The following is a 12,829-nucleotide window of genomic DNA, read 5'->3' on the forward strand; positions in this document are numbered from 1 at the left end:
TTTATGGGAGTTGAAAAAATGGACGACAGAGTACTAATCAGGACTGTCCGTGCCAAATCAAGACAATTGGAGAGTTTGTAAGTAGTGATGTTCAGTGTATATCCAGACTAAAATTATTATTTCCTGCAAAATTGAGGGGGGGGGTGTATCCTTTTGAAAGGTATGAAATGTTCCCTGATCCCTCCCCACTTCAACAGGGTGAACCAATGCACTATTATTGCCAGCTCTGAACTGCTGCTACTTTAGCACCAGCTCCCTCTCTTCCAATTACCTATTTTGTTAAGCCTTCTTTTTCTGTCCTTATGCATTTCCAGTCCATTCCCGTAGTGGCTGCGATGACGCCACCGAACCAATCAATTCAGTTACTGATAAGATCAGTGAGGGCAAACAAAGTCAAAAGCAATGAACGGATATGGAGGCAAAGCTGGAGATGGCGGGACAAAGGAGGGGAGGATCTGCATCACTGCTAAGATACATGTGCCAAAATTCCGTTTGGTTACATTTTAAAACAGAACAGCAGCTACAAAACAAATGAGTATCTAATAAGGCAGTCACCTATAATTGTTGGGATTTAGGCATTTATTTATTTAACAACAGTTTCCAAGCTATTGGCTGCTGGCTATTGGTGCATCCCCCGGGAAGAAATAAACTGCCATGGCTCAATGTTATGGACTCATAGGAGTTGTCGTTTGGTGAAGCACCAGCATTCTTTGGCAGAGAAGGCAAAGCTATAATTCTCATGATTCTATAGTTTTGAGCCTTGGCAGTTAAAGCAGTAACAAACTGCATTAATTTTACAGTGCAGACGGACTCGCTCTGCACTGGGATCCTTTTAATAACTCATTTCCCCATTCCTGGCTAAACCATTAGAGTACTATGGCCAGAGCTTGAAAGAAATGAGGCAAAACTTGCAGATAATACAGAAGAATGCATTTTGCTTTATGCCACTCAATTGTCAGTCCTAATGAAAAAGCTGGAGAACTGTATCAAGCAACAAAATGAGTACTAGTATTTTTATTTGTAAATTCTATCAATTAAGTCTAGGAAGAGGATGAAAATTAGATTTAAGTGAATACAGCCTCAAGGAAAATAAGGACTGTTGTTCTTTAAAGGCTGACTGATGTGGTCTCACTAGAAAACTGTAGGAATTATAGCTTTGGTAAGAGCTCCTATTTTCATAGCCCCAGGAAACCTTAAATCTATTCTGTAAGACACCATTGTAAAGGCAACAATTCAATAGTGTGAATTGCTTCTCTTGTTTGTTTAAAACTGTAAACTGTCTTTTTATCTCAGAGAGAATTGCAAAAGTGGTAGATATAAAAAGTAATCATTAATTCAATAAAGAATTAAAATCTAAACAAGAAGTAGCAACCAAAAGCATAAAACTTGGTTTTACAGAATTAGTTTCATCTATATACTGTATTAATACCACATTGTAGATGCACCCTTAGTAGTGCATGAACACCGACAGGACGGAAATAGCTATGTTCCAGCCTTGTGCAAACCCATTTTGATAGCACAAAATGGGCAAGATACCTTCTTCTTCCAGGGACAAAGAGAGCTCAAGAGAGTGACGGAAGAATTCTAAGCAGAGGGCCATCAAAATTACCGAGTCTTTGATCAGCTCATAAAGAAGATAAAAGTAGTAATGACACCATGACACTCTTCCTGGCATTATATTTAATGGTTACAGCAAGTACCAACAGGCAGAGAAGTGAGTCAGCATGATCCAATCAGTACTTATGAAGTTTTTACCGTTATTTTCTTGTTTTGATGTTGCTCGAGTTTTCATTGGGAGGGAAAGACATGCTATATACTGAATGTCTACATGTGTAAAATCAGGAGTAGACAACTGGTCAAAACATGGGGAAGATTTTCATCACTCATCCCCCATGGAAAACAACCTTTCCCCTCAAAAAAGTGGTCTGAAGACTAGCTGAAACTGAAATTGGAAGTAACTTTCATTTTTTGCTCTTGTTGACTGATTTTCTTTGTTTTTAGGGAAGTTGAATTATAGTTATCTAGTTGACTTAAAAAGGCTCCAGGGTTGACTTCTGTTTGGGCAACCAGACCTATCCACACAGCCTTATATCTCAGAATATCAAGGCAGAGAACCCCACAGTATCTATTTTGAACTGGGTTATCTGAGTCCACACTGCCATATATTCCAGTTCAAAGAAGAAAATGTGGGATGTTATTCAGCTGTGTGGAAAGGGGCTCAATGAAGTGTATTGGGGAATGATCTTGGGTGAAAGGGATCTAAAGTGGCAAAAAAGCCCTTGGGTGCTTCATGCAACCTGTGGCAATAGCTTGCCCACATTTGTGTTAAACAAACTATAGTGGGACCTCATTATTCAAATTATCCATGGAAAACAACAAATGCGAATGTTGGAGTCTCTGTTAGTGGCACTTGGTAGCAGCAGAGATGAGACAACCCTTGAGTGCCAGGTACACATTATTTGGGTTCCTCTGCCTTGGAGAAGTGTATTAGTCATACATGTCTTTCTTCTACGGCACTTTTGCTCATTCATTTGCAAAGCAGAAGGTTACTGGCATGCTCCTCAGAAGAGTGTATGCTTGACAGTCAGGACCTGCTGCTACCTCCATTTTGAATTCACAGTGCATTGAATCCACAGATCCCGAGTCCACAGATGTGATGGGTACACTGTAGCAGGATTTGTCAAAATATAGCTTTTGGTTTTATCAATTACATTGTATTGAGATACACCTGCTATCACTGCTGCTGGAACTGGTTATTTTTCTTATCTGGTATCCTTTTGAGTTCAGCACAAAAGTCCCAAATGAATTCCGTAGCCTTTTGGACTTGTGTTTATAGATTTTCCTATTCTCATTCTCTGTAATCATGTGTGGGTGTATAACCTGTGAACTATGGGTAATACTTCATGCTTCTGATCACACTTCTGGAAAAATTGATACATTTGCCACCACTAATGGTATGACTGGTCACTTTTCTTATTTGGTCAACTTTTGAGTTCAGCACGGACATCTCAAATGAATTTCACAGCCTTTTGGACTATATATTTTCTGATTTTCTCCCTCTCTGTAATCATGTGTGGGTGTGTAACCTCTGAACTACTGAAAATGCTTCACACTTCTGACCAAGTGGTACAATAAAACTTTTGTCAGGCTTTCACTCCAATGCCTGGGCAAAGGAATAGGCCTAAATGAACCCAGAAGGAATTGTATCTGATTAAGTAATGTGTTTGGGGCCAGCTCTTATTGCATGTGCTATCTCTCATATCCACTGCCTGTCCTGTGGGGCTGGCATTTTAAAGACTGTGTCTCTCTTTCTGTAGTGTGCGAGAGATTCTGTGGCTGGAAACCTGCTAGCTAGTCCTAATTACAGAAAACACATTGGATCAACAACTGGATCGTGAATCAGATAAATCTAGCTATTCCTGGATTTCAGCCTATCTGTGCCCATCTTTTCTCTATGTGCTTTATAGGGTCAGCGCAAGACATTTTCCTCCTCGAGACAAGGAAGATTCCCCCTCCCAGTTTATTATTCCACCTAATAAACCGAGTGGAGTGGCAATTAAATTTTATTCAGCACCAATAATATGATGGCACTGAGATCTCATTGGAGGGCAGCAGATTAGATAACAGGGTGAATAATTGTTTGTTTTTTTCTGTTTCTGGATATGTTTGTCTGTGAAGAATTTCCCTCCTAATTTAGAGTGACCTTTTACAGTTAATTATGGCATAATAAATCAATTGAGAGAGATAACTTCACTGTTGCCTCTCATTTTTTTCCTTCTCACTTTGCAATCATTCACATCATTATATTTTGGGCCAAAACATACAGATCCACAAAAGACTTGGGACAGTGCTAATGACAACATGTAAAGTCCACCCTCCATATCCATGGATTAAACTATCCACACTTTAAAATATTTTTAAATCCAAATAGTAAATACTGATTTTGCCATTGTACCAAAGTGACTATACTATACTACTGTATATATTAGAACTTGAGCATCCACAGATGTTGGTATCAATGGGAGGTCCTGGAACCAAACCTAGCAAGTTCCAAGGGCCCATTGAACATTTACAATCAATGCACTGTTGCGATTGTACTCTCTTTTTCCAGAACAGTTTTTATAAGTCTAGAACTACATCTAAAACTGCTGGCTGTTACATGTTAATATTCTTAATAACATAACAATGCCATTTTTATAAACAGACTTATGTTCCATTTCATCATAAGCAGTCTGTATGCAATCTGGAGGGGGGGTTGGGGGGGATATCTTGGCCGCAGAATCATGGAAGTAGGTTTCTACCAGGCCCGTAGCCAGGATTTCGTTTCGGGGGGGGGCTGAATTTTTTCAGGGGGGGGGTTGGGGGGGCTGAGTTTCGGGGGGGCTGAGTCTGAGTGAAAGAGGGTCTACCCTAGCAAACCTTTTGTATCATTACCCCAATACCCCCATGCATATGGGATATATTGAGTATGGTGATCAGATCATGATATGAATAAACATAACAGTTTAAGTAATGCACCAGTAAGGCCTTTTCGCGAACCACCATGAGAATTTCAGGGGCGGGGGGAGGGCTGAAGACCCCCGAGCCCCGCCCCCCCCGGCTACATGCCTGGTTTCTACTAAGATTTTTTTAAATGCTGTTATTAATAATATATATAATGACAGTGTAAGCATGTTTGCGTATATGACTGCCCCATGTGAATTTTGTTTTGGGACAGAATATCTACGTCAACCCAGCATGCTAAACCCCCGAGCCTATCATGGTTTCAATGCAGTTTATATGTGAAGACATGGAGCAAAGGACACAAGAGCTGAGGATCAGACCGAAGAGGCAGCATGAATGCTTAACAATGATCTTTCTGCAATTCCACTATGTTTTATAATATTACTGAATGGTTTATTTCAATACACTTGAAGTGCCACAGGAATTTTACTTTGGAGTTTCTTAAATTTCCTGCTCCACTTTTGGATTTCTGTAAGGAAGGCTGGATTAAGGGAATTGGGAATCTGGAGTAATTCCAGAAACAGAGACCTCTCAGTGTTACATGAGGTGGCATAGAGCAGGCATCTTCAAACTTTGGCCCTCCTGCTGTTTGGGCTTTCAACTCCCAGAATTCCTGACAATAGAACAAGCTTGTTAGGGCTGCTGGGAGTTGGAGGCCCAAGCAGCTGGAGGGCTGCAGTTTGAGGATGCCTGGCATAGATAAATAAACAAAACATATATTACATAGCATAGTGGCAGTAGTACAAAAATTGTCACTTAGGAACCAGTTTTTAACCTGGATGAAGTCTAAGAATGTAGTCTTGTTATTTCAGCATTGTGCTATGACTCTGGAGAAGAAGAAGGTTTGAATTCTTGCTCAGTCACAGAAGCCCATCTTGGGCAAGTCACATGCTCTAACCCTTTCAGGAAAGCAGCCTCCTTCTGAACAGATATTGCAACAACAAAAAACCCTTCCCCACGATTGGTCTCTTATAGCCATAAATAAGACACACCTTGAAGGTTCACAAAAGCAAATTCCAATTAATGTTGTTTTTCCAGAAAGACTGGTTTCCAACTGGATTTTATAAAACTTACTGACAGTAAGCTGCCCTGAAAACAATGAGACTAACTTCTCCATTGAATGTGTCATACTGGACTGAGTGTATACCTGTTGATATACACTCAAGTGATGGATTTACAGATATTTGTTGAAAGTAGGTGCTTACAAATAGGTCATATGTCTTTAGCGCCTCTTCCAACCACAATTAGCTCTGAATGGAGTTCCTGCTACAAGATATCTCAGTGATGGCTGCCAACTTGGACAGATTTTAAAGGAGAATTAGACAAACCCACAGAGAATAGATCTATCACCTGCTGTTCATCATGAGTATATTGGACCTACAGTATCAGAGGCAGTATGCTTTTCAATATCAGTTGCTGGGGAAGAGAGGCAGGAGAAGAAGAGAAAAAAACTCAGCAAGACCAGTTTCCAGCACTGCAAGAACATATGTGTAGTGCTTTGAGTACTGGACTATGACTGGGAATGGAAGTTTGAATTCCCATTTGGCCATGTAAGCCCATTGGGTGACCCTGGACAAGTCACTCTCTCTAAGTCTCAAAGCCAGGCAAAGGCAAATCTCACCAGCATAAAACTTTCCAAGAAAAACCCACAATAGCTTTGCCTTAGGGCTGTCATAAGGCAGAAATATCTTGAAAGCATATGACACCAACAAGAGGAGATAAGCCAGAGTTATAGATTAAAATGTGGTGTAGAGAGAATAGATAAGGAGCAACTTTTATTCCATTTATAGTATTAGAACCTTTGGTTACCCTTTGAAGCTAAACTGTGTGAGATTCAGAACCTGAACAAATAAGGCCAACAGCATAGCCAAAAGTCGGAAATGACTTGAAAGCACACAACAGCACCAAGTCCCTGATAGCCTCCCACTACGTTTTATGGCAGAGCTTTCCAAACATTTCATGTTTCATATAAATATATATATGATTTATTTCACATAGACTCGGAGGTGTCTTGTTACTGTTGCATGGCACACATATACACTGTAACTGGCACATTAATGCCAGTTTTCCCAACATTTCATGTTGGTGACACACTTTTTAGACATGCAACATTTAGGATTTGTAGCTTATTTCACATAGACTCAGAGGTTTCTTGTTACATTTGTGACACGCTTATACATTGCAATTGACATGCTAACACAGAACTTTCCCAACATTTTATTTTGGTGACCCACCTTTTTAGGTAGCTATCATTTTGTGACACAGTAATTTAGTTTTACTAGCCAACCAGTTTAAACCAACCCCTTAAAAGAGATATGGACACACACACAAAGTGCTATAACTGAATGAATTGGAACACAACATATCTCACGAACACCTTTCATCATATATATATATATATATATATATATATATATATATACACACACACACACACACATATGATTTATTGCTTATTTCACACATACTTTTGTGCACTAATGTGTTGTGACACACAGTTTGGAAAGCTCTGCTTCAAAGCTAAACTGTGAGAGTTAGAATCTGATCAACTAAGGCCAAGAAAATCTTGTGGAGAGGACAGGCATAAGTGAGAAATGCCTCAAAGGACATGCAATAGGAACAAGTCCCTGACAGACACTCAATATACAAATATATTTCATTATGACTATGTGGTGGAGGAACATCAGACTTTCTGATGTGAGTTTTGCTGTGAGTACAGACTGTTCCCAAGTTACAAACAAGATCGGTTCTGTAGGTTTGTTCTCAAGTTGAATTTGCATGTAAGTCAGAACAGAGACATTTTTAATTGTAACTCCAGTCATATATATGCATGCATATGCTTTGGATAACATAGGGAAGAGTTAACAGCTCTGTGTTAACAGTTTTGCTATCTGTGCCCCTGTTCAGAAGATGACATCACACTTAAGTTGAACACACACACACACATACACCTTCTACTTAAGTTGAACACGCGCACACACATATGCAAACGCACACACACACCCTCTACATTTATCTGTCTTTGGATAGCATAGGGAAGGGTGAACACCCATGTGGTGTTTGTTTAGCTGTGTCTCTGTTCAGCTTTCTCACTTCCTGTTGTCTCAGGCCTGCTCTGAACTAGGAGTCATTTATAAGTGTTTATAAGTGTTTATAACCCAGAAGCTGCTTGTACAGCATAGCCCTGGAATGCTCTTTCCATACAGCTGCATAAAATCGACATATGAACTGGATCATATGGCAGTGTGGACTCAGATAACCCAGTACAAAGCAGATATCATGGATTAGCTGCCTTGATGAAGGTTTAGAGGGCATCGCTTATCAAGTTTGCAGATGACACCAAATTAGGAAGGATAGCTAATACTCCAGAGGACAGGATCAGAATTCAAAATGAACCTAACAGATTAGAGAACTGGGCCACAACTAACCAAACGAATTTCAACAGGGACAAATGTTGAAATTAGGCAGAAAAATAAAATGCAAAGATACGAAATGGGTGTCTAGAGGAGGGTGACTAAAATAATCAAAGGTCTGGAGAACATGACCTATAAGGAGCATCTTAAAGAACTGGGCATGTTTAGCCCGCAGAAGAGAAGGATGACAGGAGACATGCTTGTTGTTGTTTATTCATTCAGTTGCATGATCTCATGGACCAGCCCACGCCAGAGCTCCCTGTTGGCCGTAGCCACTCTCAGCTCCTTCAAGGTCAAGCCCCTCACTTTAAGGATAACATCCATCCAGCTTGCTTTTGGTCAGTCCCTCTTCCTTTTTCCTTCCATTTTCCCCAGCATGAGTATCTTCTCCAAGCCTTCCTGTCTTCTCATTATGTGGCCAACGTACTTCATCTTTGCCTCTAATATTCATCCCTCCAATGAGCAGTTGGACTTTATTTCCTGGAGTATGGACTGATTTGATCTTCTTGTGGTCCAAGGTACTCTCAGAATGTATACATGATAGCCATGTATACATATGTGAAAGGGTGTCATAAGGAAGAAGGAACAGACTTGGTTTCTATTGCCCTTGAAATTAGGACTCAAAGCAATGGGTTCAAATTACAGGAAAGGACATTCTGTCAGAGATATTGAAAATTAACAGTGTATTTTTTGTTACAAAAAAAAAAAGAGCAGGTAGCTCTAAGCAGGTGTGCCTGTGGAATTATTGGCCTCTGCCATGTATCATGTTCTGCAGTTGATGGTGGTTGGTGGTGATAGGCCTAGCAGTTGGTGCTGGAAAGGTTAATGTAAGTCTTAGTTCTAAAGGGTTGGGTAATCTGTAAGTAAGAATTCATGGGTGAAAGCTTGCTTGCTTACATGCTGGTTGCTTCTGGATTGAGAGAATCAGCCGTCTACGAAGACGTTGCCCCCGGGACGCCCGGAGTGCAGAGAGGAGCAAACCACTGACCACCTGCTGCAATGCAACCTGAGCCCAGCCACATGCACAATGGAGGACCTTCTTGCAGCAACACCAGAAGCACTCCAAGTGGGCAGATACTGGTCAAAGGACATTTAATCAACTACCAAACTCACACATTTTGTATTTTCTCTGTTTGTTTGCTTTGTTCTGTTAGAAATGTAATATAATTGACTGGCTGCCCTGACACGAGAAATAAATAAATAAATGGGTGAAAGCAATTAAGGGTGGAGGTATTGAAGAGATAGGTTGCAGCTGGGTGTTTCTGAATATAAGAAGCTAGCTTTGGGAGAAAAGTATTTGTCTTATTTTGGTGGTTTTGGTATATGCCAGGTGTCCTCAAACTAAGGCCCGGGGGCCAGATGCGGCCCCCCAAGGTCATTTACCCGGCCCTCGCTCAGGGTCAACTTAAGTCTGAAATGACTTGAAAGTACATAACAACAACAATAATCCTATCTCATCGGCCAAAAGCAGGTCCACATTTCTCATTGAAATACTAATAAGTTTATATTTGTTAAAATTGTTCCTCATTTTAATTATTTTATTGTTTTAAAGTGTTTTTTACACTACAAATAAGATATGTGCAGCATGCACAGGAATTCATGTTTTATTTTTCAAATTATAATCCGGCCCTCCAACAGTTTGAGGGACTGTGACCTGGCCCTCTGCTTAAAAAGTTTGTGGACCCCTGGTATATGCTGTTGGTTTCCCCCCAGGTTTGTGGATTTTCAATGTCCTGACTTGTCTCCAGAACCTTTGGAATCCTGAAACCTTGAATCTTTGGACTGGCTTTTGACTAAGGTATAGACTTTTGATCCCTGGACTTTGCTTATTGAACTCTTGGTGTTTGACCACTGGACTGGACCCTTTGTCTATAGTGTACCTTTTTGTTTATTCTGTGGCTGAGTGCTATCTTTATGTTTTTTGTTTTGGACCATTAAAACAGCCAGATAGCAAGTGCTGTTTTAATTAAACTGTTTTATACAAACTGGGTGACTGTTTGATTCACCTCTGCCGGAATAATGGCAGAGCCCTGGCACCCTGACAGCCCCTCTGTGAGAAGAGCCAAGCCTGCTCGGTGAATGAAGCTGAAGCTTGCACCAGGTCAGGCCCGTAGCCAGGATTTCGATGGGGGGGGGGGGTGAGTTTTTTCAGGGGGGGTTTCAGGGGGGCTGAGTTTTGGGGGGGCTGACTCTGAGTGAAAGAGGGTCTACCCTAGCAAACCTTTTGTATCGTTACCCCAATACCCCCATGCATATGGGATATATTGAGTATAGTGATCAGATCATCATATGAATAAACATAACAGTTTAAATAATGCACCAGTAAAGCCTTTTTGCGAACCACCATGAGAATTTCGGGGGCGGGGGGGGGGGGGGCTGAAGCCCCTCAAGCCCCCCTCCCCTGGCTACATGCCTGGCTTGCGTATAAGAGAAGCCAAGCGTGTGAGCGGAGAAGCCAACCACAGCCAAAAAATCTGGTCCATTGGAAACCCTGTCTACAGAGGAGACCTGGGTTTAATGCTCCCTTAAAGCTGTTTCTACTCTAGAGGAGACAGGCACTGAGGAGACAGGTGCTGCAGGTACCTGTCTACTCTAGAGGAGACAGGTGCTGCAGGTACACATGCTCTGTTTAAAAAGTTTGAGGATCCCTGTTCTAGTGCAATAGTTCTCAACCTGTGGGTCCCCAGATGTTTTGGCCTTCAACTCCCAGAAATCCTAACAGCTGGTAAACTGGCTGGGATTTCTGGGAGCTGGGGACCCACAGGTTGAGAACCACTGCTCTAGTGTGATGAAGTAGTAAAATCCCACATTATCTGTTTTGTCAGTGTGGACTCAGATAACCCAATTCAAAGCCGATACTGTGGGCTATTCTGCCTTAACATTCTGGGTGATATGGCTGTGTGGAAGGGCTCCAAGGCTTGTCCATGGCGCAGCAGGGAAAGCTATTTCCCTCAGGTGCCTTTTGCCCTGAGTTCTGGCGGGACAGGTGGCGCGGAGGCGCAGGCAGAAGAGAGAGCGAGCGCGCGCGCGCGCGTCCGGGGCGCGGGCCGGTCCTTTCCTTCCACGTGTTGCTTGTTGTGGCGCCACAGGTTTCCCACCTGTGAGTGGCAGGCAGTCAGACAAGGCAGGCCGCGCGCTCTTTCGCCAGGCGGAGCCCCGCCCCCTTCCTGCCCGCCCGCCTGCCTGCCTTCCTCCTCCTCCCCTGGGCTCTGAGGGAGACGGAAAGGCAGGGACAGGCCTGGGAGAGGAGCCGACCCCGACACCTCCCGTCCTACCCCGCCCCGCCCGCCGGCCAAGCTCGACCCCTTTCCCCAAACTCCGCCCTCGCCTTTCGGCGGCTCCCGTCCGTTGCCAGCCTCCTTCTGGTCTGGTCGGGGAAGGAAGCTCGACGTGTCCGGAAAGGAGCGCTTGGGACTCCGGCGCGGACACCATGCTCGACCCGTCCTCCAGCGAGGAAGAGTCCGAGGCGCTGGCCGAGGAAGAGCGGCGGGAGGCGCTGCCCAACGGCGCCCAGAGAGCCCTCCCGCCCCCCGCCGAGCCTGGCCGCGCCGAGAGGAGCGCCGGAGGAGGAGGAGGAGGAAGCAGCAGCGAAGGAGGCGTCGGGAGCGCCTCGTCTTCCTCGCCCGCCGCGCGGCCGGCCAGCCCCAGCCCCTCGGCGCGGAGCGACGGCCGGGAGGAGCAGGAGCGGCTCCAGAAGGAGGAGCGGGAGAAGCGGCTCCGGCTCCAGCTCTACGCCTTCATCGCCCGCTGCATCGCCCACCCCTTCAACGCCAAGCAGCCCACCGACATGGCCCGCCGGCAGCAGAAGGTGAGCGGGGATGGGTGGCCCAAGCCAAGCCGGCCGAGGGTGGCCTGGCCCAGACTCAGGCAGGCCAGGGAACTTGGGTGCAGGCTGCAGCCGGCTGGGTCACCGCTCAGTGCGCCTCCCTCCCTCCTCCTCCCTTTCCCTCCCGTTTTCTTTCATGTCCTCCCTCCCACTCTCTCTCTTTCTTGCTTTCCTTCTTTCCTAACTTCCTTGCTACCTTCTTTCTTGCATTCCTTCTCTCCTCTCTCGCTTTCCCTCCCCTTCCCCCGCCTTCGTTTCTTCCTCTTCTTCTTCTTTTCTTTTTCCCATCCTCCCCTCCCTCTTTCTTTCTTTGCCTCCTTTATTTCCTAAAGTCCTTCCTTCCTTCTTGCACTCCTTCTCTTTCCTTCCCCTTTTCTTTCCCTCCTTCGTTTCTTCCCCTTCTTCTTTTCTTTCTCCCCTCCTTCCTTTCTTGCCTTCCTTCTTTCCTAAAGTCCTTCTCTCCTCCCTCACTTCCCTTTCATTCCTTTCCTCCCTCTCTTTCCTTCCACTTTTCTTTCCCTCCATCATTTCTTCCTCTCCTTCTTTTCTTCCTCCCACCCTCCCCTCCCTCCCTCATTCTTTCTTGCCTTCCTTCTTTCCTAAAGTCCTTCCTTCCTTCTTGCACTCCTTCTCTCCTCCTTCACTTCCTTCCCTTTCATTCCTTCTCTCCCCCTCTATTTCCTTCCCCTTTTATTTCTTTCCCTCCTTCGTTGCTTCCTCCTCTTTCCTTCCTCCCCTCCCCCTCTTTCTTCCTTGCCTTCCTTCTTTCCTAATTCCTTGCTACCGTCTTTCTTGTACTTCCTGTCATCCCAGTTTCAATCCCTTTTCTTTCTTCTCCTTCTTTTCTTCCTCCCCCCTCTTTCTTTCTTGCCTTCCTTCTTTCCTAATTTCCTTCTTGCACTCCCTTTCCTCCCTTCTTTCCCATTCATTCCCTCCTTTTTTTCCTTTTCATCCTTCCTTCCCTCCTTCTCTTCCTCCCTTTCTGCATCGTTTCTCCCTTCCTTCCCTCTCTTCGCTACTTCCGTCTTTCCCTTTCATTCTCCCTTTCCTTCTCTTCCCTTCCTCCCAACTCTGTTCCTTCCTTCCC

At 44.1% G+C, this 12,829-nt stretch overlaps 1 protein-coding gene across 11 annotated transcripts in view; it reads left to right on the plus strand.

Moving 5' to 3' along the window:
* The first annotated feature begins 11,123 nt into the window (after window positions 1-11,123).
* The window catches only part of CADPS2 (calcium dependent secretion activator 2), a 326,390-nt gene continuing 324,684 nt past the window's right edge, over window positions 11,124-12,829 (plus strand). For all 11 annotated transcript variants that reach the window (XM_060777737.2, XM_060777739.2, XM_060777738.2 and 8 more), the window contains exon 1: window positions 11,124-11,724. In XM_060777737.2, the coding sequence (XP_060633720.2) occupies window positions 11,347-11,724 (378 nt within the window). In that variant the 5' untranslated portion in view covers window positions 11,124-11,346. The remainder of the gene's footprint in view (window positions 11,725-12,829) is intronic.

This window comes from Anolis sagrei, chromosome 5 (assembly GCF_037176765.1).
Source record: "Anolis sagrei isolate rAnoSag1 chromosome 5, rAnoSag1.mat, whole genome shotgun sequence".
In the NCBI taxonomy this organism is placed as follows: Eukaryota; Metazoa; Chordata; class Lepidosauria; order Squamata; family Dactyloidae; genus Anolis; species Anolis sagrei.